The following is a 20,091-nucleotide window of genomic DNA, read 5'->3' as shown; positions in this document are numbered from 1 at the left end:
CTAGATGGTTGTCCTTGGGTTGCAAGAAAAGCTGCCCTTTAACATGGCTGAGTCTGGTCCAAGGAACTGGAAGGCTACCCTCCAATTTCTAAGCGATCTGTTTGTTAAAAAGGGAATTCGGGTTTTCTGAAAACAATATCTAAATTCCATTTCCAGCACATACACATGCATACACCTTTCAACACACCCCCAAGAAAAAATCTTGGAGGGTTTAGTTTTCACAGGGAGCTTACAAAAGTTTGTTTACATTTTTAAAAATATTTGCAAGTTGTTTCATGGAGGGGAAAGGCAGGGAATATTTTTTTAAACAAATAAATAATGAAGCCAGTTACTTACTTTGAAAAGTGGGGCTGTAGAAGCTATAGCTGCTGCTGTGGCGGCTGCGATGGTTGTAGCTGACTCTATCTCGCTTTGTGTTGACTTGGTACTGTCCTTTTTGTCAGAGCCTACATCATCCAGCAGTTGGACCTTCACCTCTTTAAATACAGGAACAGTCTGAATTCTAAATATACAAAACAGGCATGGAAAAGTGTTTTTATTATTTTCTTTTGTAAGAGCCATTCCGCCCCCCCCAAAAGTATTTTCAGTGAACTAATGTCACTTCAAACCTGGTACATGAAATAAGATGTTTTACACCAGGACATACTACTTGTTGGGATTCCTTCATTGCAGGGGTTGGACTAGATGATTCTCGGGGCGCTTTCGAACTCCACAATCTGTCTACTTCTTGAAGCCTCAAAGTACACCCCTGCCTTTGTTAAAATTTTGAGTCTGGAGATTGCCTGCTCTTTTTGGCTGTGTTTTATTTTGTGTTTGGGCCTCTGTTTGGGGGATAGTTCCTAATATCACAAATTTGACTTCAGTAAAATGGGTATTTTGTAGTGCTCATGCAGTAACCCGCTGCCTTGCAGGACAGCTTTGGGAGAAGAAAAAGGGCTCAGGAGTAAACCACGCACAAATACAGAATGGAGCCCATAAGGAAGTTGGGTGACGCCTTGTACACTGCCTTCTGGCAACTCCTGCAACCAAGCTGGCACCAAACATCTTGCTCTACTTTCCTTTGGACCACATCAGCGAGGCTGAGAAGGGAGGGGTCTTGTCATCAGGGCAGCTCAGGACCTCCAGACACACTGCCCAGGCTTGCACCCTGGAGAGGCCACTTCATTTTTTTAAATACAGTGGTACTCTAGTTGCAGACACGATCCATTCCGGGGTGCAAAAAGTCCGCAACTAGAGCCGCGCTTCTGCGCAAGTACGGAGCATGATAGACTGCTTCTGGACATGTGTGAAGAGTGCAGAACACTTCTGCACGTGCAGCAAAAGCTGGAAGTATACACTTCTGGGTTTGCCGTATTCGCAAGCCGAAAAGACGCAACATGCACCTAACGCAACACGAGGTATGACTGTATTTCCAAATATGCCCCTGGGCTGCTGCAACTGGCAGGAGCTCTCCAGGATTCTAGGCAGAAAGTTAATTCCCACCACCTGCATACAAAGCTCAGTGGTGCAGCACATAAGAAGATCCCTACATAAGAAGCTTTCAATGCTGCCAGTTTTCTCCAGCGATTCCACCCACTGTGTCCCCAACATATTAGTAGACAGCAGTAACACTTTTGAGCCATTAAAGAGGGAAGGAATTCATAGATGGAATCAAGTAAACCAGAAGCGTTCAAAATTTGCTTCCTTACCTCTGCTTGAATACAGCTCTTACAGCCTCCTTCTGCCCAGTATCATACTGGGAAATAAACATGTCAGCTAATGTGGAACAAAGAAACAGAAGAAACTGTACTCATTGGAATCTAAAATGCTCACAAAGCACAACCTTACGAAAAGAAAACAAAGGCCGGTTCAGATACCACTTATCATCAGAATCTCTACACAGAGGGAGATCAGATCTTGGGCTCACGCGTCACCTCATCCCAACCTCACACAGAACATAACATTTTGCCATACGCTGCCGTGGGCAACTTTGGGAGGAAGGGCGGGATTTGAAATTCCCATCATCATCTTAATACGAGAAGTTATGGAGACCAGGCTTTATTTTGAATCTGGAATTTCTCTAATTTTGTAACCGAAACCCTGCTTTCAAGGGGATTCCGGACAACTACTGTTGGGCACACATTGCAGCACAATTAGAACACTAAGATTTTAACTGGTAACAGCTCAAGTCATACCTAAAAGTTATGGACAAAAATATCACATGAAGCCACTGATTTTTTGCCACATTGATCGATTATGAAACTTAATTTACATTGTGCCTGAGCGACTGTGGTGTCCATTATGCTGTCCCCCTACGCCCCCAATCGACATCTGCCCTCCCTCTCTGCCAGCTTCTATAGTAGGGAAAGATGGAAAGAACCCAGAAGTTGCCTCAATATAACCCAGACGTGTTGACTTCTTCCTTTCCCGCATTCACGTCCCCAACACTGCTACCGCTGTATGCCTTTTGTGTACTTGACTACTTCGATAAATGCTTGTTTTCATCTTCAGTATTTAAAAAATACCCAGAAATATGGGGGAAATAGTCCCCAAAGGACAAATAAAAGCAGGAACAAAAGTTGCACTCCTATGCACATTTACCTAGTAATAAACACCATTGCTAGTTTCAGAGCGCATTTGCAAAGGAGTGAGTTGCGATACCTTTTTGTTTGCTGCCATCCTCTTTTACTTGTGAAGGAATATGTACTCCAGTGTCGTGTGAATAAGCCTGCTGGGGGGTGGGGAGGGAGGGTAAGAGAGATATATAAAATAATCTTTCATGTATTTTATATTTCTCAACGAAAATCACACTGTTATTTAATTCCAGAGGGTAGCATTGTGAATTTATTGCGGCAAATAAGGTATTGTGACACCTTAACAACTCAGAAATTTATTATGCCATATGCTTAAATCACAATAAATTTGTTCATTTTTTTAGGTCCTAAAGGACTCTGGTTTTATTACTATTTAACTGTCCCTTATGTGCCAAATATATAGAATATATAGCTGAATATGTATATTTAATCAACAATATTTGACTTGCAAAGCCTCCAGTACAATTGCCAGGCTGCGAACATCTTAACAGCTCAGTTGTTGCTGTTTTTAAAAGCTTCTAAACATGGTTTGCAGAGAGGTTTAAAAAAATGAAACACTAAGGTTGTAAAAGAAGAGGGAAACAATGAAGAAAAAAGAAAGGCAGAACGATTTTGTCTCAACTATCACGAATTACAAGTCCTTAAAAGCACCCAGAAACATTTTCAACATATTTCGTTTGACAGCAGCAACTTCAGAATTAAAATACTGTGAAGCTGATAAAACTCATCTTGGGTGGTGGTTTCAATACAGACGCAAAGGCAATACGCAAAAGAGAAATACAAATGGACAGTCTTCTGATATTTGGTAAGCAAGGTGTGTGGGAACAAGCATATGAAATATCCTCTGTAGACCGAAGAACAGAATACCACTGTGCTTACCTCTGGAGATAACTCTGAGGGCTTGCTATCTTTTTTAGTTGACAGTAGTTCTGAATGTCTACCGCTATACCTGCTTACAACACCTAGAAGAAATATCAATTCACTGGGTTATATATCGATTAACCGCTATCTTGCTTATAGCGCTCATACTTGCAAGCAATGATCAATCAATCAAACCTTTATTACGGTCATAGAGCAGCATAAGTAGGGTGGGGTACAATCATTTAAAATCTGTAAGACATTTTGGAAAGCTAAGATTATTAAAAGAGAAGGTATATATAAAAGACGATAAGAATCTAAAAGAAGGGTTAGGAGCATTAAACGGATGTGGAAGCGCTTAAAAGGTTAGTATATAAAAGGCTATGACTATCAATTTACAAAGCACTCTAATATGGGTGTTCGTTAAATCTAGTTTGTGGCGCAGGTCATCAACCAACGAATTTTGAACGCTACTGTGCAGAACCTGGCAACACTGTATGTTGTAGCAGGGTTGGTATCTGAAAGCAGCAGGGAGGTATAGAATTGTCTTGTGTGCCCTGGGTACTTATGTAGTAGTGGGGAGATGATGCTAATACGGATGTCTCTATAATATAGGCACTGGAGAGGCACATGCTCTATTGTTTCTATTTGTCCAGAATCACAGGGGCATTGTCTCTCCGAGGAAACAATCTTCCTATAAGCAGAGTACTAAAGAGAACTACAGAGCCTGTACATGCCATCAACACATACCATTGTAATGTAGGTTATAATCTGTTAAGATAAACAGGAAACATTGTCCTGTCTTCACTGAAATCCTCCAGAATCACTCAACCAATCTACACCCACTTGGAGCAACTGAAAAGCCACAGCACGCCTGGCAATACAACTGCAGTTGAACTTAACAATGTTTGCCCACGGACCATGATGGCTATGCTCTGCCTCACAGTATTGCTCCTGGATATGAGTTGCTGGAAAACAACGGGGGAGTGCTGTTCTTATGTTCAAGTCTTCTAAGGACATAGCTGCCTCATACTAGGAAGTCTCTCTTACCTCAGATAAACCACAGTACAGTGGTACCTCGGGTTAAGAACTTAATTCGTTCTGGAGGTCTGTTCTTAACCTGAAACTGTTCTTAACCTGAGGTACCACTTCAGCTGCTGCTGCTGCGCCACCAAAGCACAATTTCTGTTCTCATCCTGAAGCAAAGTTCTTAACCCGAGGTACTATTTCTCGGTTAGCAAAGTCTGTAACCTGAAGCGTCTGTAACCTGAAGCATCTGTAACCCGAGGTACCACTGTAAAGGTGGTAAGAGTGGCTGCGAATCTGTCACCACTCTGACAATGCAAAGGGAAAGTAAGAGAAGACAAAACCAGATGTGATCAAATAGATATAATGATAGATTTGTTTGTTTGTTTGTAAGCCCACGGTTAGGGGCGCCTTGTTTTGATTTCATGTAAGCCACTCTGGCTGAAGAGAGGGGTACAAATACTCTGAATAAATAATTGTGATGGGGAGTTGATGACCAGCATTCCTAATTTACTGGACATTTTCCTCGTCGGCTAAATGAACATATTTGACAGTCTGTACTAGTTATATTTGACAGTCTGTACTAGTTGGGACACAGGTGGCGCTGTGGGTTAAAGCCTCAGCGCCTAGGACTTGCTGATCGAAAGGTCGGCGGTTCGAATCCCTGCTGCGGGGTGCGCTCCCGCTGATCGGTCCCAGCGCCTGCCAACCTAGCAGTTCGAAAGCACCTCCGGGTGCAAGTAGATAAATAGGGACCGCTTACCAGCGGGAAGGTAAACGGCGTTTCCATGTGCAGCTCTGGCTCGCCAGAGCAGCGATGTCACACTGGCCACGTGACCCGGAAGTGTCTCCGGACAGCGCTGGCCCCTGGCCTCTTAAGTGAGATGGGCGAACAACCCCAGAGTCTGTCAAGACTGGCCCGTACGGGCAGGGGTACCTTTACCTTTACCTTTTACTAGTTATGGCCTATAGAGAGACAACAGCCTCAGACAAAACCACAACCGATAACAAATGAAGTTTTTGACTAACTTCAAAGAAATAAAAACTGCGCAGGGCTACAGACATACCCTCCGTTACACCTCCAGAGGTTGCTGCTGTTGGCTTATGAGATGCAGGTCTGTTGGCCAACAATGCTGGTGGAATATCAGCTGCACCATCAACCGTCAGCACAGCACATTCTGGACGACGGGGTGGAGGCACTTCCCGAAGCTTCTTCACAGAAATGCGTATTCTTTTCTTGGTGCAAGCAGCAGGCTTGCTGTCAGTGGACACAGCTGTCCGAGGGTCAATGGGCTTCTTTTTCATGGGGAAGCTGGTGGAGCGGATGAGAATGTCACCAGCAGTGAGGCTATCAGAATAACTCTTGTTCACACCAGACGTCTCTTCCACTTCCATTAGCAGCTCACGGCACAGGCGTCAGTTTCTATGAAACAAAACACAAGATGACCCACAGTTTCACACATAGCGAATGGAGAAAAGGGGAACACAGGTGCAAGGATTAGGATATCAATCACTTATTGCTGTGATTATGAAAAAATTAAAGGTAAAGGTAAAGGACCCCTGGAAGGTTAAGTCCAGTCAAAAGGGACAATGGGCTGCGGCGCTCATCTCGCCTCAGGCCGAGAGAGCCGGCGTTTGTCCAGCATGACGAAACTGCTTCTGGCGCAACGGAACACCGTGACATTTTATGTACATTTTATGACAAAATGTACAAGATGCTCAAAAGATAACCCCCTTCACCCATTTAAACAAAGGGGTACTGCATGTCATCCTCATGTGCCAAGGGAGGTTTTGTTTACAGATGATCTGAGAAGAAAAACATGCACAGTAGGCAACAGTTAAGTCTATCAGAAATGGCATCCTACAGAGAAGAAACTAAACCGTGATCCAACCAACTTGTATGGAGGGATCGTAAGGCTCTTGTTCAGAGACACAATTCCCCCTCTGCCATATCCCTATATGGCAAAGGTTGCAGAGTTAACAGAGATCCTGAAATAGGATGTGGATAGAGGTGCAAGAGTCTTATGTTCCTCTTTTTCTACATGGGTTACGGCAATTTCAGATGGCTTCACAGAAGGCAATAATTACCTCCAAGTTCCTTGGGGCAGGAAGACATGGTACTCGTCTATAAAGGCACTCAACCCCTTGAACCACAAGGAAAATGTCATCTTCCCAAGATGAACACCTTGTGTTCAAGGTGTCCTGGGCATGCAAACACTTTAGAATTAATGAACTGTTCTACGCGTCTCCGGACCTAGGTCTGCCAAATGCAAAATTCTGTTTCTGCCTGTCCACACTGCCGTAAATCCAGTGCTGGCTGTATCCAGAGGTATGCCATCTGAAAGTTCGCTTAATTTGTTTGTTCGACTGTCAAATGTACACTTGAAGGAGCATCTCCACCTCTATCGTCCAGCCCAGACACTGAAGTCCAGCTCCAAGGGCCTCCTGGCGGTTCCTTCACTGCGAGAAGTGAAGCTATCTAGAACCAGGGCCCACCCTGTGGAACCCTCTCCCATCAGATGTCAAGGAAATAAGTAACTATCTGATTTTTAGAAGGCATCTGAAGGCAGCCCTGTTTAGGGAAGTTTTTAACGTCTGATGCTTTATTATGCTTTGATATTTGTCTGAAGCTGCCCAAGGTGGCTGGGTACAAATAATAAGATGATGATGATGATGATGAAGGGCTTTTTTTCCCCAGCCAGAACTCGCTGGAACTCAGTTCCGGACGGCCTGTCAGGTGCATGCTGTTGCCGTTGTAAGAGAAAAAGGAGGTGTTTGTGATGAGTTCTGGCACCTCTTTTTCTAGAAAAAATAGGTTATAGATTTGCACACTGCCCCTTCATCTGAGGATCACAGGGCAGTCAGTAGTGATGTATGGATGTGAGAGGACCATAAAGAAGGCTGATCGCTGAAGAATGGATGCTTTTGAATTCTGGTGCTGGAGGAGACTCTTGAGAGTCCCATGGACTGCAAGAAGATCAAACCTCTCCATTCTGAAGGAAATCAGCCCTGAGTGCTCACTGGAAGGACAGATCCTGAAGCTGAAGCTCCAATACTTTGGCCACCTCATGAGAAGAGAAGACTCTCTGGGAAAGACCCTGATGTTGGGAAAGATGGAGGGCACAAGGAGAAGGGGACAACAGAGGACGAGATGATGGGACAGTGTTCTCGAAGCTACGAACATGAGTTTGACCAAACTGCGGGAGGCAGTGGAAGACAGGAGGGCCTGGCGTGCTCTGGTCCATGGGGTCACAAAGAGTCGGACACGACTAAACGACTAAACAACAACAACAAATAAAAGCACAAAGAAGCACACAAAGAACACAAAACAATAACCTCCCGCCCCCGGTGCCTCATTTATATTACATGTATTTAAAAGCGGGTGCAGGGAAAGAGGTGGCGAAGGGGGTCCCCCCCTCAAAGCTCTGCCTCTCTCGAGCTCACCTTCCATCCTTCCCCCCCCCGAAGACCCCCCTCCCTTTCCCTTCCTCCCCCCTCACAGCCACCCACCGGGAAGCACCGCCTGTTGCCATGGTAACAGCAGCCCCGCCAACCGGGGCTCCCGCCGCTCCCAAACGGACGCATTGAGCCCAGCCCCTTCCTGCGCCTTCAAAACAAATCAGAGAGCCGGACGCTCAGCGCGCGTGCGCCGCTTATTTTAAAAGGCGAAGGGAAAGCACGCATGCGCACAACCCTCGCCCATCGTCCGCACGCGGGCGCCTCCCTCTCGCGCCTCTTTCCCCGCCCGACCGCGCTTGGTCTGTGTCACTGGAAGAAGTGTCCGGGTAGAAACTAACCCCACTGCGCAAACGGCCCCGCCCTCATTATCGCGCCTAACCTGCCGAAGCCCTCAGGCCTCGCCCGCTCTCTCGAGTTTGTCAGGCTCGCGTCGCTGGGGTAGGACTTGGGTGTGTGTGGAGGGCGGGGGGGGGGTTCTGAAAGGGGAGGGCTCGGGGGACCCTTTAGGGCGACGCACCCCGCGCGGCAGATGGAAGGTAAAGCTATGCTAGAGTCCGCCGGCGCTGATTCGTCTCCGGCACGAGGGTAATGTAAGATGGGGCGAAGGAGCATTGGGGAGCCCGGGGAGGGGAGACGGTGCTTGCGGTAAGCGCAGGCTGCGGGGGGAGATGAGTTTGTGGGGAAAGGAAGGGCGTGGGAGACCCTAGGGCCTTAAGCGCTGAACAGGGTTGCCATCTTCTTCAATCAGGACTGCGCCTGTGCCTTTAATAGCAGCTTCCCCATGGTAAATCTGCCAGGTGGAGCCTCTCTTAACAGGGAGAGGAAATCCCGCTGTAGAGTTCTGGTTGCATGGATTTCCAAAGCAACCCGGGGCAGGGTTCTTCTTAGGGGCGTAGGTGGACCCAGGGGTAGGTGGCAACCCTGGGGGTGAAAGGGAGAGGGAGAAAGAAGCCAGGAAGGGGCGCCTATGGGTTCCCTGCTTACGAGTTCCCTGCTGATTTCCCGCGCTGCTCCTCTAAGGAGGAGGAAAGGTTGGAAGCATGACCTTGGCTGGCTCAAAAACTGACACTACATGCCCTTCACTTTGGGGAGGGACCTAAGCAGCCGTGGGGCTTGCATCTGGGAAGCCTGAACTCAAATCCCACCTTGGGCACGCTGCATATATCTGTATTTCAAAGCCTCTGCCTTAAAAATAAAGTCAAACATGGTATCACTGATTCAGACAATTATGGGTGGAAAATGTGTACCTGCTGCCATATCATAGCTGTGGTTAGGGAGTGTGTGGTGCACATGTGTATTACATTTTTTACATGTAAAGGCAAACCCCCCCCCCCAACTTGTGAAAGAACCCGTACAGGGCTGCCGGAAAATAAACTTGATAAAGATGATAAGCATTCCCATTTATTTGGCACTTTAAAAATGTATCAGTATTTATTTGATATCTCACCTATTTTCATCATGGAACCCAAGACGGTATGCATGTGGTTCCCAGGTGGGACTCATCCAATCCCCAACCTGCTTTGCTTCAGGAAGGTGATGGCCTCACATGCCTTGAGGCCACATCCTGAGACCTGACTGACAATTGCTGCCCCACAATTGCACAAACTTTTCTTTCTGCGCATAGCCATATATTACAGCAGACTTCTCCCATCGTATTTCTTAGTTCACTTGGGGTATTTACATTCAATATTTGTATACTGCCTTCCATATATAATAACCAAGTTGTGCACGAGAATACAAGAAGATTACAAAATTTGGAATAAAACAGCAGTTGCTAGGTGGGTAGTTAAAATAATACAAATGGTATTAGTAGCCAGCAAAGGCTTCCAAGAACATATATTCCCCCCCAAAAATGAACAAGATTTCGGCTGCTATGTATTACATTTCAGGCCTAAACGTTTCAGAATGATTGTTGATGTATACGTCTTGTGTTCACTTTAGGTGGCAGTTATCGGAGTGCTAAAATATGGCTGGACAAATATCAGAATCTGATCAGATCAAGCAGGTAAATGCTGTAGCTCCAAAGGATGCTTTTAAAATGTCGGTGTACCTAACACTTTGGCAATTTGCATGGTTCTAATAGCTGTATGTAATAATGTATTTATCAGCACAGAGCTGATGCTCATTATATGCTATGTTAAGTTCCTTTCCCTCGGATGCATGTGGCCCCTGCCTACCCCTTGTGGGCTAATTCTTCAAATAAAGCAGGAGTGGGGAACCTTTTGGGCTCCACAGGCCAGATCTTTATCAGGATCGGCCTATCAGACCAAATTTGACAGGTGGTTATGACTACCCAACTGTCAGTCACATGATATCATTATGCCAGCAAGTGATTGACAGGTAGACAGCCCTTGTACACCTGTCAGAATCCCTTGCACCTACTGCTGCTATGGGGAAAGTGGGAATAAAGTTCTGGTGCTTTGCCAAGTAGCAGAAGGTGCTTGGGAACCCTGCTGGCTTCCTTTTCTACCTTATAAAGTGGGGACAAGACCGGACGCTTTCTCTCTCCCCTTAACCCCTGTTGGGAGACAAGAGAGGTAGCTCCACCCTGTGGAGGAAGGGAAAGAAAGGCTTTTCCAAGTCTTGCTCCTTCCTCCATTAATAATAATAATAATAATAATAATAATAATAAAAATACAGTGGTACCTCGGGTTAAGTACTTAATTCGTTCTGGAGGTCCATTCTTAACCTGAAACTGTTCTTAACCTGAAGCACCACTTTAGCTAATGGGGCCTCCTGCTGCTGTCGCGCTGCTGGAGCACGATTTCTGTTCTCATCCTGAAGCAAAGTTCTTAACCTGAGGTACTATTTCTGGGTTAGCAGAGTCTGGTAACCTGAAGCGTATGTAACCCAAGATACCACTGTATCAGGGACTTGAAGCGGGAGGGGGCAGATGGGGAAAAGGCTTTGTGAGCCTCCCCCTCTTCCCACTTTTAAGTTTCCAGCATTGGGGACTTGAAGGAGAAGATGAGGAGACTTGTGAAGGCTTTTCTAAATCTCCCCCTTCCTTGTTTGTGTCCAGTTTGTGTTATGAGCTGTGTTAATGCCTCTGCAAAAGCCTTTTTGAAGTATCTCTCATGCATGAGCTGCTACAAAAGGTGCTTTTGCAGAGGGCTTGAATCACCATTCAGCTGATGAGTAGGGATTAAATCCTTCTGCCTTGGCTGTGCAAACCTGTTCCTTGCCAGAAATACTATCAAGCAGCCAATGCAGGATTAAACCTGGTTCTCACGCTCATCTGCTGATGTCACCAGTGATGTCAGCTAAAGGGCAAATGTATATGGTGTAAAGAAAATGGCATCCCAGGCCACAATTGGCCCACAGACAGAGATTCCCCACCCCTAAAATAAAGGATCTGCCTAGTTCTGAAGATCTCTCTTGATTTATTAACAGTTCAAGGAATTTCTTGGGACATATAACAAATTGACAGAAACCTGCTTCCTGGATTGTGTGAAAGATTTCACCAGCCGAGAAGTCAAGCCAGAAGAGGTATGCAGCTATTCTATGCCCTTTGGGCTTGTGCCTGGTAGAACTTCAGTGTAAATGTGCACGTTAATCAAGAGAGCTAGCTAAACCAAACATTTCAAAAGAGATGTAGCTCTTCTGTTCGTGTGGCTCTCAGGTTAGATATTAATTGGATTGAATAACAATAAAAGGGCCCTGCTGGATCAGTCCAAGAGTCCATGATAGTCACTCACACAGCTCCCTTATTTGTTATGTGCTAGAGTGAATGACATTGTCATCAAACACTGGAAGGCAAAGAAAGCATTGAACGACAGAGACAGATAAACGTTATCTATTTCCCTAATGTGGGTTGTCTGTTTCGAAACTGAGTTAATGTTGTGTTAAAATTCCAGCTCAGTGGTAAACTAAAAAGGGGAGCTTTGGCAAAGTGGTAAATATATGTGTTCAGTTTTCCCATTTCCCCAGAGAAGCAGTGTATTTAACCCTCAAAGTTTATTATACGTTTTCATTATATTATTAGTATGTTTTTAAATTGCCATAACTGCATATAGGGTAATGTTCAACTGTGAAAACGCAAATGATTTCCATGTTCAAATTACTGATTTTTTTAAAAAAATGTGAGTGCCTACAGGGTTCTTCCCATCTCTCTCTCCTTGATATAGATGACTTGCTCAGAGCACTGCTTACAGAAGTATTTAAAAATGACCCAGAGGATATCAATGAGGTTTCAGGAGTACCACATTCAGCAGAATGAAGCGCTGGCTGCCAAAGCAGGACTTCTTGGCCAGCCTCGCTAAAAGGCAGGGGCTGCCTTTGTGAAGGAGTGCCAGCGTTGATTGCATTGCACACGAAGGTGCATTGGTCCCCACCGCTGCTGCGGCAACAGCCACCAGCTCGGAACAGAAGAGCTCAGGAAACAACTGAACTGTGGAAACCACCAGGAGCTGCAGTTGGGGTTGGCAGTGGCTGCAGAGCTGATGGAGTCTGTTCCGAGATTGTCTTCTATTGTGCATTGAAATAATGTTGATACCACCTTTTTTCTGGAGGCTTACAGATTTGCTTCTGACCGTCACTAGGTTAAAGATGGGGAGGGAACAACCACATTTTAGTTTAATGTTGTTTCGTATACAATGACTTAATTTTTAATACATGTCGCCCAAAAATTATATCCCAAAGTGTCTAAAGCAAGGTTTATTTTTTATTTAATCAAAGTAAAATAAATTGAAATTACTGTTTTCACCGAGAGTCTTTGGAAATGAAGTCTCATAGGCTGTCATAAGGTCCTGCCTTAAGAGTAGCCCCTTGTGTGACGCCACATTCTCATTCAACAGTAGTATCCTGGTCACTCAGGGCTGTCTCAAGCCGCTAGCAGAGGGGGGAAAACATGTCAATGGCATGGGTACTTATGTGCTTAAACTTTTGAGTTCCGAAACTTTTAAAATGTTCTCATTTCCCCCCCCCCCCAAGGACAGATCTATGTCCTTCAATTATTATCTTTCTTCTCACCTTTGCAGCCCCAAGGTGCTGGTACCCTTTGTCTTTTAGCTTATGGGTGATGGTGGACCCCTCACAGTAGACTAATGGAAGCAATCTACTTGGATTTAAGCAAGAAGTTCAACATGGACAACATTCTAATTTATTTAAAGTCGTGGCAGTGTGGGCCCAGTGAATGACTTGGGAACATTGGAAGCTGCAACACGGCTGACGCTAAGCAAGTGTGCACCTGCTTAACACCTCAAAAGAGTAGGATTTTAATATTAAAAAATAAGTAAATTGCAGTGCAAAGTATGGGGCAAAGTTCAGTTCTGAATCGCACAATACAGTGGTACCTCGGTTTACGAACTTAATCCATTCTGGAAGTCTGTTCTTAAACCGAATCCGTTCTTAAACCAAGGTGCGCTTTCCCTAATGAGGCCTCCTGCCGGCGGTGTCCTTCCACCGTTCAGATTCATAGAATCATAGAGTTGGAAGAGACCACAAGGGCCATCGAGTCCAACCCCCTGCCAAGCAGGAAACACCATCAGAGCACTCCTGACATATGGCTGTCAAGCCTCTGCTTAAAGACCTCCAAAGAAGGAGACTCCACCACACTCCTTGGCAGCAAATTCCACTGTCGAACAGCTCTTACTGTCAGGAAGTTCTTCCTAATGTTTAGGTGGAATCTTCTTTCTTGTAGTTTGGATCCATTGCTCCGTGTCCGCTTCTCTGGAGCAGCAGAAAACAACCTTTCTCCCTCCTCTATGTGACATCCTTTTATATATTTGAACATGGCTATCATATCACCCCTTAACCTCCTCTTCTCCAGGCTAAACATGCCCAGCTCCCTTAGCCGTTCCTCATAAGGCATCGTTTCCAGGCCTTTGACCATTTTGGTTGCCCTCTGGACACGTTCCAGTTTGTCAGTGTCCTCCTTGAACTGTGGTGCCCAGAACTGGACACAGTACTCCAGGTGAGGTCTGACCAGAGCAGAATACCGTTCTTAGACTGAGATAAAAGTTCACAAACCGGGCCGCTACTTCCGGTTTTGTGGAGTTCATATACCGAATAGTTCACAAACAGGGCTGTTCTTAAACCGAGGTACCACTGTACTAGTTTTAGCGCACAATGCACTAAAACAGCATTTTTAAACACTTTTGCCACAAGTGCAGAGAATGGTAAGTCGCATTGCATTTCTCCACAAGCTGAGCCAAGGCTTTGCTACTGGGTATGAGTCCCTTCCTGCCAAATTCTTTTTTTAAATAAAAAATAATAAAGCTGAGCCTTTAATTAGCTGCCTGCCTGTGGTAATAATTAAACAAGTCGCAGCATGGCAACGTACAGAAATCTCAAGGTTCTGTACAAACCACGAATGGCAAATTCTCTTATGTCTGAACACCATTCACCTGCGTCTCAAAAGTTAACAAAGTCTACCTACTTGCACTGCGTATGGAATGTTGTGCAGAAGCATCTCAAATATATGGGGGGGTAGAGTGTGCTTCAAGACGTGCATTAGCTGGTTTGGATGTGTGCACACGGCAATGGCATTGGCTAGGTGTTCGATGCTCTTGTTGTGTTCTCCTGTAATTGATTCAGACTCCTAAAACTCAGGTATTTCTAATCCTTGGAACTACAGTAAGCATTTGCGCTCCATGTACCATCAACCTCTTAGTGCTGCCACAAGCTCAGCTACTAATTGTAGCTGTCTGAACCTCTCAAATACTCTGAGGCACAAGATGCTGCTGCCTACCCTCCTCTGCTCCCTTCATCCACCCCATCTACTTTGGGACAAAAACATATTCCCTCATAGGGTTGCCATGTTTCAAAAAGTGAAGATCCGGGTTGAGCTTTGAGATTTTCGTTCGGATGCTGTTTGTGGGGGCCAAATCCCGGCTATGTCCGGGAAATTCCGGAGGTGTGGCTGCCCTATTCCTACATATTGTAGCAGGTGAAAGGATCAGTGGAAGGAAAAAGCCCTCTTTTTGCTCAGGGTTTTTAAAAATTGCACCAATTTCAGTAAAGGCTTTGGTATCAGTAACATTGGATGCAACAAGTGGCAGAGGTCATCGGAAATCAAGATCATCCCAAACTATGTATTACCGTATTTTTCACTCGATAACACACACCTGACCATAACATGCACATAGTTTTTAGAGGAGGAAAACAAGAAAAAAAAATCTGAATGAAACAGTGGATGTATCATTTTTGTGCTTCATGCTGTGGCCACAGACATGTGATTTGACGGTGAGTAGCCCATTTGGAGTAGCCCAGTGCAAAAATCCTGAGAATCCCTGTGGATCCATGCTTTGTAACCATGTTTTTGCACCATTGCAGCCCCAGGCAACAGTGGGTGCGTGATTTTTTTTGGTGCAGGCTGTAGCCATGGACATGCTATGTGATCTGATGGTGAATCTGGGGTGACCCAATGCAAAGATCCATATGGATCCGTGCTTTGTAACCACGTTTTAAGTGGGGAGGGAAGGAAAAACATAGAAGGGACAAGGAGCACAAGAGGGGTGTGCGGAGAAGCAGCTGGCTAAGAATGCAGGAGAGGGGTTTAAAGGGGGGGGAAGGAAGGCAAAAGTCCCCCCCCAAGCCAGCCCTCTCTCTCTCTCTCTCTCCTGCATGTTTTCCGCTGCTTGCGAGTCCCTAGACGGAGCAGCAGCACCGGAGCAGGGAGAGGAATTAGAGGGAAGGACGCTCTGCTTTCCCCTCTGCTTGCCTGGAGGGGAGGGGATTTGCCTGCTCTTTGTTCCGTTTGAGCAAACACAGTAACAAAACAGAAGAGGGTGGGCAGTAAGACCCTGAGGCAGAATGCAGGAAAGCAGCAGCCTCCTCTCCTCCGTGATGGCGCGATATGATTTTTGCCTTATTTTTGCCCTGTACTTGGGACAGTCAGCTCCAGGGACCACACATTCGCTCAATAACACGCACAGACATTTCCCCTTACTTTTTAGGAGAAAAAATCTGCGTGTTATAGAGGGGAAAATACAGTATATGCAATTGGAGTCTGCCCTTCACCAAGCAGTCCCAGGATGGATTACATAAATGCAACAAATAAAGGCATTGTCTTTTCCGTAATTCGAAGCTACTTCTGAAGGGAAAGGTCAGGTTGTGATTTCATGTACATTTAAATTCTTTATTCTGTACGCTCAAGCCTTGAGGGGAAACCAGTGACATCGTAGCAGATCTATTTTGCTCAGTATTCAGGAACAGAAACTTTCAATTCAGCTTTGTATGGGTAATACAATATGCCTTTCGCAAACAGCAACAGCAGACAGCTATGAATTTGCCTAAAGTGCGTTAAAATGATCATCAGGCTCATCTGTGTTAATGGTCTAAACCATTGAGCCTCTTGGGCTTGCTGATTAGAAGGTCGGCAGTTCAAATCCCTGCGACGGGGTGAGCTCCCGTTGCTCTGTCCCAGCTTTTGCCAACCTAGCAGTTTGAAAGCACACCAGTGCAAGTAGATAAATAGGTACCGCTGTGGCGGGAACAGTGTTTCCGTGCGCTCTGGCACCTGTCACGGTGTTCCATTGTGCCAGAAGCAGTTTTAGTCAAGCTGGCCACATGACCTGGAAAGCTTTCTGCGGACAAGCGCCGGCTCCCTCGGCCTGAAGCAAGATGCACAGCACCCCACAGTTGCCTATGACTGGACCTAACCATCCAGGAGTCCTTTACCTTTACCTTTTTTTTACTACTGCCCACCTAAGTGGCAATAGAAATGGATAATTTTCAAGCAATTTATAGTTTCTCTGTGTGTTTACACATATATGCATATTCCACAAAAGCCAGTTCCTCTTGTCCTTACCTCTTGCCAGCCACTCCTGTCCCAACTGTATCTCTTCCAGAAAGAACTCTTGTAGCTTTGCAGTATCTTTCATCTCACGTAACTAAGGGTGTCACAAACATATTTTCAGCTTAACAAAATGGAGCATTGGCTAATCAGTTTGAGGGCTAATGAGAACGAAGGCTGTAATGTAAAACAAAACAAAAATGTATTTTTCTAAGATTAAGCATTGAGTGCTGGGAATCATTTCTGCAGAAGCCCCTATTTTTCTAAGTACGTAAACCCACTGAGTGTAACAGGGCTTCAGTCTTGGAAGACACCAAGTGCACTGGCAATGTAAACAGCCTATGTAGTTGCAGAACTATTTCCAGATTATTCGACCAATATTTCAACATTCAGCAAAATTAATATCATCATCTGAAACTGTCATATGAAACTGAAATATCTACAGGACCAGCCACCGTTACAGAAGCACTGCTGCTAGAAGCGCTTGCCATGTATTTGTGACGTGGCCTTCGGAGATGAATACAATTCCCACCCCTGCCTTAGAGAATGGGTCAGAATTGGAATTTTTAAAAGCTGTGTAAGACTTTCATTCTCAGCTGAAGGATCACAACTAATCTGCATGTTCATTACTTGAATGTCATTGTCAACTAAAACTACAGTGCAAGCCTATGCGAGTCTAATCAGAAGTAAAACCCTCCCTTAATTCAGGGAGACTTATTCCTAGGTGTGCAGCCTTAATGTATTTCATAGACCTAAGGGGAATAGATTCCAACCGCCTGCAGTGCAGAAATTTTTGCCCAACCTGGGACTTGAACCCATAACCTTGAGATCACAAGTCTCATGCTCTACTGACTGAGCTATCTTTACCCAGTACTTTCTATTACATTTCTATTCCAATGTTGTTGTTGTTTAGTCGTTTAGTCGTGTCCGACTCTTCGTGACCCCATGGACCAGAGAACGCCAGGCACCTCTGTCCTCCACTGCCTCCCGCAGCCTCCCGCAGTTTGGTCTATTCCAATACTGCTCCCCAAAATCTGGCTGTTTCTGAAAAATTGCTATAGAAATTATGAAAATTGACAAAATGATTCAGACTTCAAATTATCTGCAGTCAAATATACAGTGTCTAAAAATCCTCTACCCCAATTTTCCATACCCTACCATATTATCGAACCACAAAGGCTATCACTTTATTAAAAAAAATTTAATGCAAAAAGATTCCCAAGGATCTGCTAAGATTCTGCAAAATAAATCCTGTAGCTACTGGGTGCTATTGTCATATTGAAAATAAAAATGACAGTATACTTTTTATAAAATGGGTTCCCATCCTGTGGGGGGTGGAATTATTTTGATCATACTAGAGTCCAGTTTTCACAACCAATTTTTGTTTTTCAAAAATTAAAGTTTTTGAGAGACAAGTGGGGGGGGGCGTGTCTGAGGGTGCCGTGGTGCCTACAGGTGCCATGTTGGGGAAACCAAACATAATTTTTCACCTCTGCATCATGCTTTTTTGCCTTTTCACACTCTTTTCTTCTTTCTGTAAGAGTAACATGGAATAGTCAGTATCCACAATTAACAGCCCGGAGCTGTGACATGTTTAAACTCAACTAGCATCATTGCGGTTGCCTGCCTGCCAGTCACTGCAAACGTTAAAGCTGATGGGTGCAATTCTGCAGTGCTGATAACCTTCTAGGACAATTACGTGTGCCTTCACTGTAGCATACTGCTGACCAACAAAGCAAAGCAAACACTCCCCTTGCTTTACAACCACTGAAAGGCGAACATGCTGATTAGATTAATAGAATGCACCCTTGCATGCAGAATATCCTGGGATCTCCAGGTATATCGTGAAAAGACTCTTGCCTGAAACCCTAGAACAGTGGTTCTCAAAGTGCGTGGCAGGAAAGGGTGGCCAGTGTGGCAGGAAGATTCAAGGACACTCGAAGAAACATTTAAACATTTCAGTGTATAGTATAGCATCAAAATATACTATATTTTTATTTGCAGAATATGGATAGATACCTTTTCAAAATAAAAGCAAGAGCATCAAGTGATACTCTAAAAAAAAAAAACCAGTGTGGTGTAAGGGTGGTCCAGTGGGAAAAGTTTGAAAACCACTGCCCTAGAGTCAAGTGACGTGGTATCAGGCAGTTTCCTATGCAAGCTGCAATAATGGCGTGTGCCCAGCACCCATATTAAACAGGGAGGGATGGGGAAAGGAGTACGCCTTCCACCTCAAATTCCTTGGAGGAAAAGATGTGCTAGGAAATGGAGCTGTAGGACTACCTCACAGGGAGGGTTTTATTTTTTTTAATTGTTGATTAAGACCAGGCATAGGCAACCTCAGCCCTCCAGATATTTTTTGGCCTACAACTCCCATGATCCCTAGCTAACAGGACCAGTGACCAGGAATGATGGGAATTGTAGTTCCAAAACACCTGGAGGGCAGAGGTTGCCTAGACCTGATTAAGACGGTTGCCTAAACGGGCCAGGAAGGGTATCTGCGTAAGGCCCAACGCCTTCGCAACCTGAGGCCTCTGGACTACAACTCCCAGCCTCCTCCTCCGCTGGTAACGCCGGCTGGGGCTGATGGGAGTTGTAGTCCGGCAGCCTCCTCGCCGGGGCTGGGCCTAGTTCCCGGTCGCGGCTCCTCCTCCTCTTTCCCCTGAGGCGAAGGCGAGGCCTCCCCCGCCACTCACTCTCCCTCAGCCTCCGCTTGAAGTCGGGCGCGCTGCGGCGCCGGTGGTCGAAGTAGAGGCAGTAGCCCAGCACGGCCAGGCCGCAGGCGCCCGCCACCAGCCACGGCAGCGCCCGCCACGCCCAGCGCTCCATGGCCGCCCAGGCGCCCGTTGCCGACCGCAGGGGAGAGGGGGAAGGAGGGAGGCGAGGCGGCGGCGGCGGCGCGTCTCTCTCTTCTCCTCTCACACAATTAGGTCTCCTCAGTGGCTTTAAGGCGCTGCGAGCCGCTTCGAGGTTTCTCCTTGAATATAGAAAGCGGTTGGTATAGAAAGGAAAGATGAATAATGGGTGATTGATTGATTGATTGATTGATTGGCATTTATATGCCACCTTCCCTTTTTTTAATGAATATTTATTAGCATTTCCTATAATAAAACAAAAACAAAAACAAACAAAAAAATAGAAACATACAAAAATACAAAACTTAAAAACAATTAAAACCACACAAAATTTCAATTGCTTATTTTCTTTTAACTTATTTCACAGACCTCCTCGCACCTCCCCTTCTTGTATTCCAGTTCAAACTATTAGCTCAGCAAAGCCTTATTACTTATTTCTCAACTTTAACTTAATAATTTATCTTAACATATTATTATTTTACTTTTTCTCCTTCATTTCCTCAATTTATTTTTGCTAACCTTATTTTCATTTCATTTAATTCATTTTAAAATCCAATTTTACCTTACCCTAACTTAAACATCA

At 45.2% G+C, this 20,091-nt stretch overlaps 3 protein-coding genes across 11 annotated transcripts in view; 1 reads left to right on the top strand and 2 right to left on the bottom strand.

Annotated features, from left to right (window-relative positions):
* KIAA0586 overlaps nucleotides 1–8,204 on the bottom strand; it is a 72,796-nt gene extending 64,592 nt beyond the window's left edge. For 3 of the 6 annotated variants that reach the window (XM_081908967.1, XM_081908970.1, XM_081908969.1), the window contains exons 1-6: nucleotides 7,968–8,203; nucleotides 5,525–5,880; nucleotides 3,453–3,535; nucleotides 2,641–2,710; nucleotides 1,689–1,755; nucleotides 337–502 (exon numbers count right to left, since the gene is read on the bottom strand). In XM_081908967.1, coding sequence (XP_081765093.1) covers nucleotides 337–502; nucleotides 1,689–1,755; nucleotides 2,641–2,710; nucleotides 3,453–3,535; nucleotides 5,525–5,852 — 714 coding nt within the window. In that variant the 5' untranslated portion in view covers nucleotides 5,853–5,880; nucleotides 7,968–8,203. Of the gene's footprint in view, nucleotides 1–336; nucleotides 503–1,688; nucleotides 1,756–2,640; nucleotides 2,711–3,452; nucleotides 3,536–5,524; nucleotides 5,881–7,967 lie in introns of all 6 variants that reach the window. The other 3 variants (XM_081908972.1, XM_081908968.1, XM_081908971.1) reach the window with 3 other exon arrangements.
* A 73-nt stretch (nucleotides 8,205–8,277) lies between these two features.
* TIMM9 (translocase of inner mitochondrial membrane 9) lies at nucleotides 8,278–12,620 on the top strand. Of its 4 annotated transcripts, none has more exons than XM_081916311.1 (4): nucleotides 8,278–8,354; nucleotides 9,858–9,921; nucleotides 11,310–11,405; nucleotides 12,044–12,620. In XM_081916311.1, the coding sequence occupies exons 2-4, from the start codon at nucleotides 9,883–9,885 to the stop codon at nucleotides 12,176–12,178; spliced, it is 270 nt and encodes an 89-aa protein (XP_081772437.1). In that variant the 5' UTR covers nucleotides 8,278–8,354; nucleotides 9,858–9,882; the 3' UTR covers nucleotides 12,179–12,620. The 4 variants fall into 4 exon arrangements, with proteins under 4 accessions (XP_081772437.1, XP_081772436.1, XP_081772435.1 ...); XM_081916310.1 differs by lacking the exon at nucleotides 8,278–8,354 and adding an exon at nucleotides 8,408–8,501; XM_081916309.1 differs by lacking the exon at nucleotides 8,278–8,354 and adding an exon at nucleotides 8,487–8,561.
* Nucleotides 12,613–19,498, bottom strand: TOMM20L (translocase of outer mitochondrial membrane 20 like). Its single transcript, XM_081916104.1, has 5 exons — nucleotides 19,350–19,498; nucleotides 18,144–18,187; nucleotides 16,669–16,750; nucleotides 14,296–14,438; nucleotides 12,613–12,746 (listed from the first exon to the last, which is right to left on the bottom strand). The coding sequence occupies exons 1-5, from the start codon at nucleotides 19,480–19,482 to the stop codon at nucleotides 12,702–12,704; spliced, it is 447 nt and encodes a 148-aa protein (XP_081772230.1). The 5' UTR covers nucleotides 19,483–19,498; the 3' UTR covers nucleotides 12,613–12,701.
* Nucleotides 19,499–20,091: the final 593 nt, after the last annotated feature.

The sequence above is a fragment of the Podarcis melisellensis genome (assembly GCF_964234715.1).
Source record: "Podarcis melisellensis genome assembly, chromosome: 1".
Classification (NCBI taxonomy): domain Eukaryota; kingdom Metazoa; phylum Chordata; class Lepidosauria; order Squamata; family Lacertidae; genus Podarcis; species Podarcis melisellensis.
This window is presented reverse-complemented; position numbering and strand designations above follow the sequence as displayed.

Bases quoted from the DNA above. Each gene is read 5' to 3' on its own strand.
- TOMM20L (XM_081916104.1), bottom strand. From the start codon at position 19,482: ATGGAGCGCTGGGCGTGGCGGGCGCTGCCGTGGCTGGTGGCGGGCGCC. The intron at 18,188-19,349 runs GTGAGTGGCGGG...TTACTCTTACAG, and splicing joins CAAGCGGAGGCTGAGGGAGA to AAAGAAGAAAAGAGTGTGAA. The intron at 12,747-14,295 runs GTAGGTAGACTT...CCCCTCTGCTAG, and splicing joins ACATTCCATACGCAGTGCAA to CGGCTTGAGACAGCCCTGAG.
- TIMM9 (XM_081916311.1), top strand. From the start codon at position 9,883: ATGGCTGGACAAATATCAGAATCTGATCAGATCAAGCAG. The intron at 9,922-11,309 runs GTAAATGCTGTA...ATTTATTAACAG, and splicing joins AATCTGATCAGATCAAGCAG to TTCAAGGAATTTCTTGGGAC. The intron at 11,406-12,043 runs GTATGCAGCTAT...TCCTTGATATAG, and splicing joins GAGAAGTCAAGCCAGAAGAG to ATGACTTGCTCAGAGCACTG.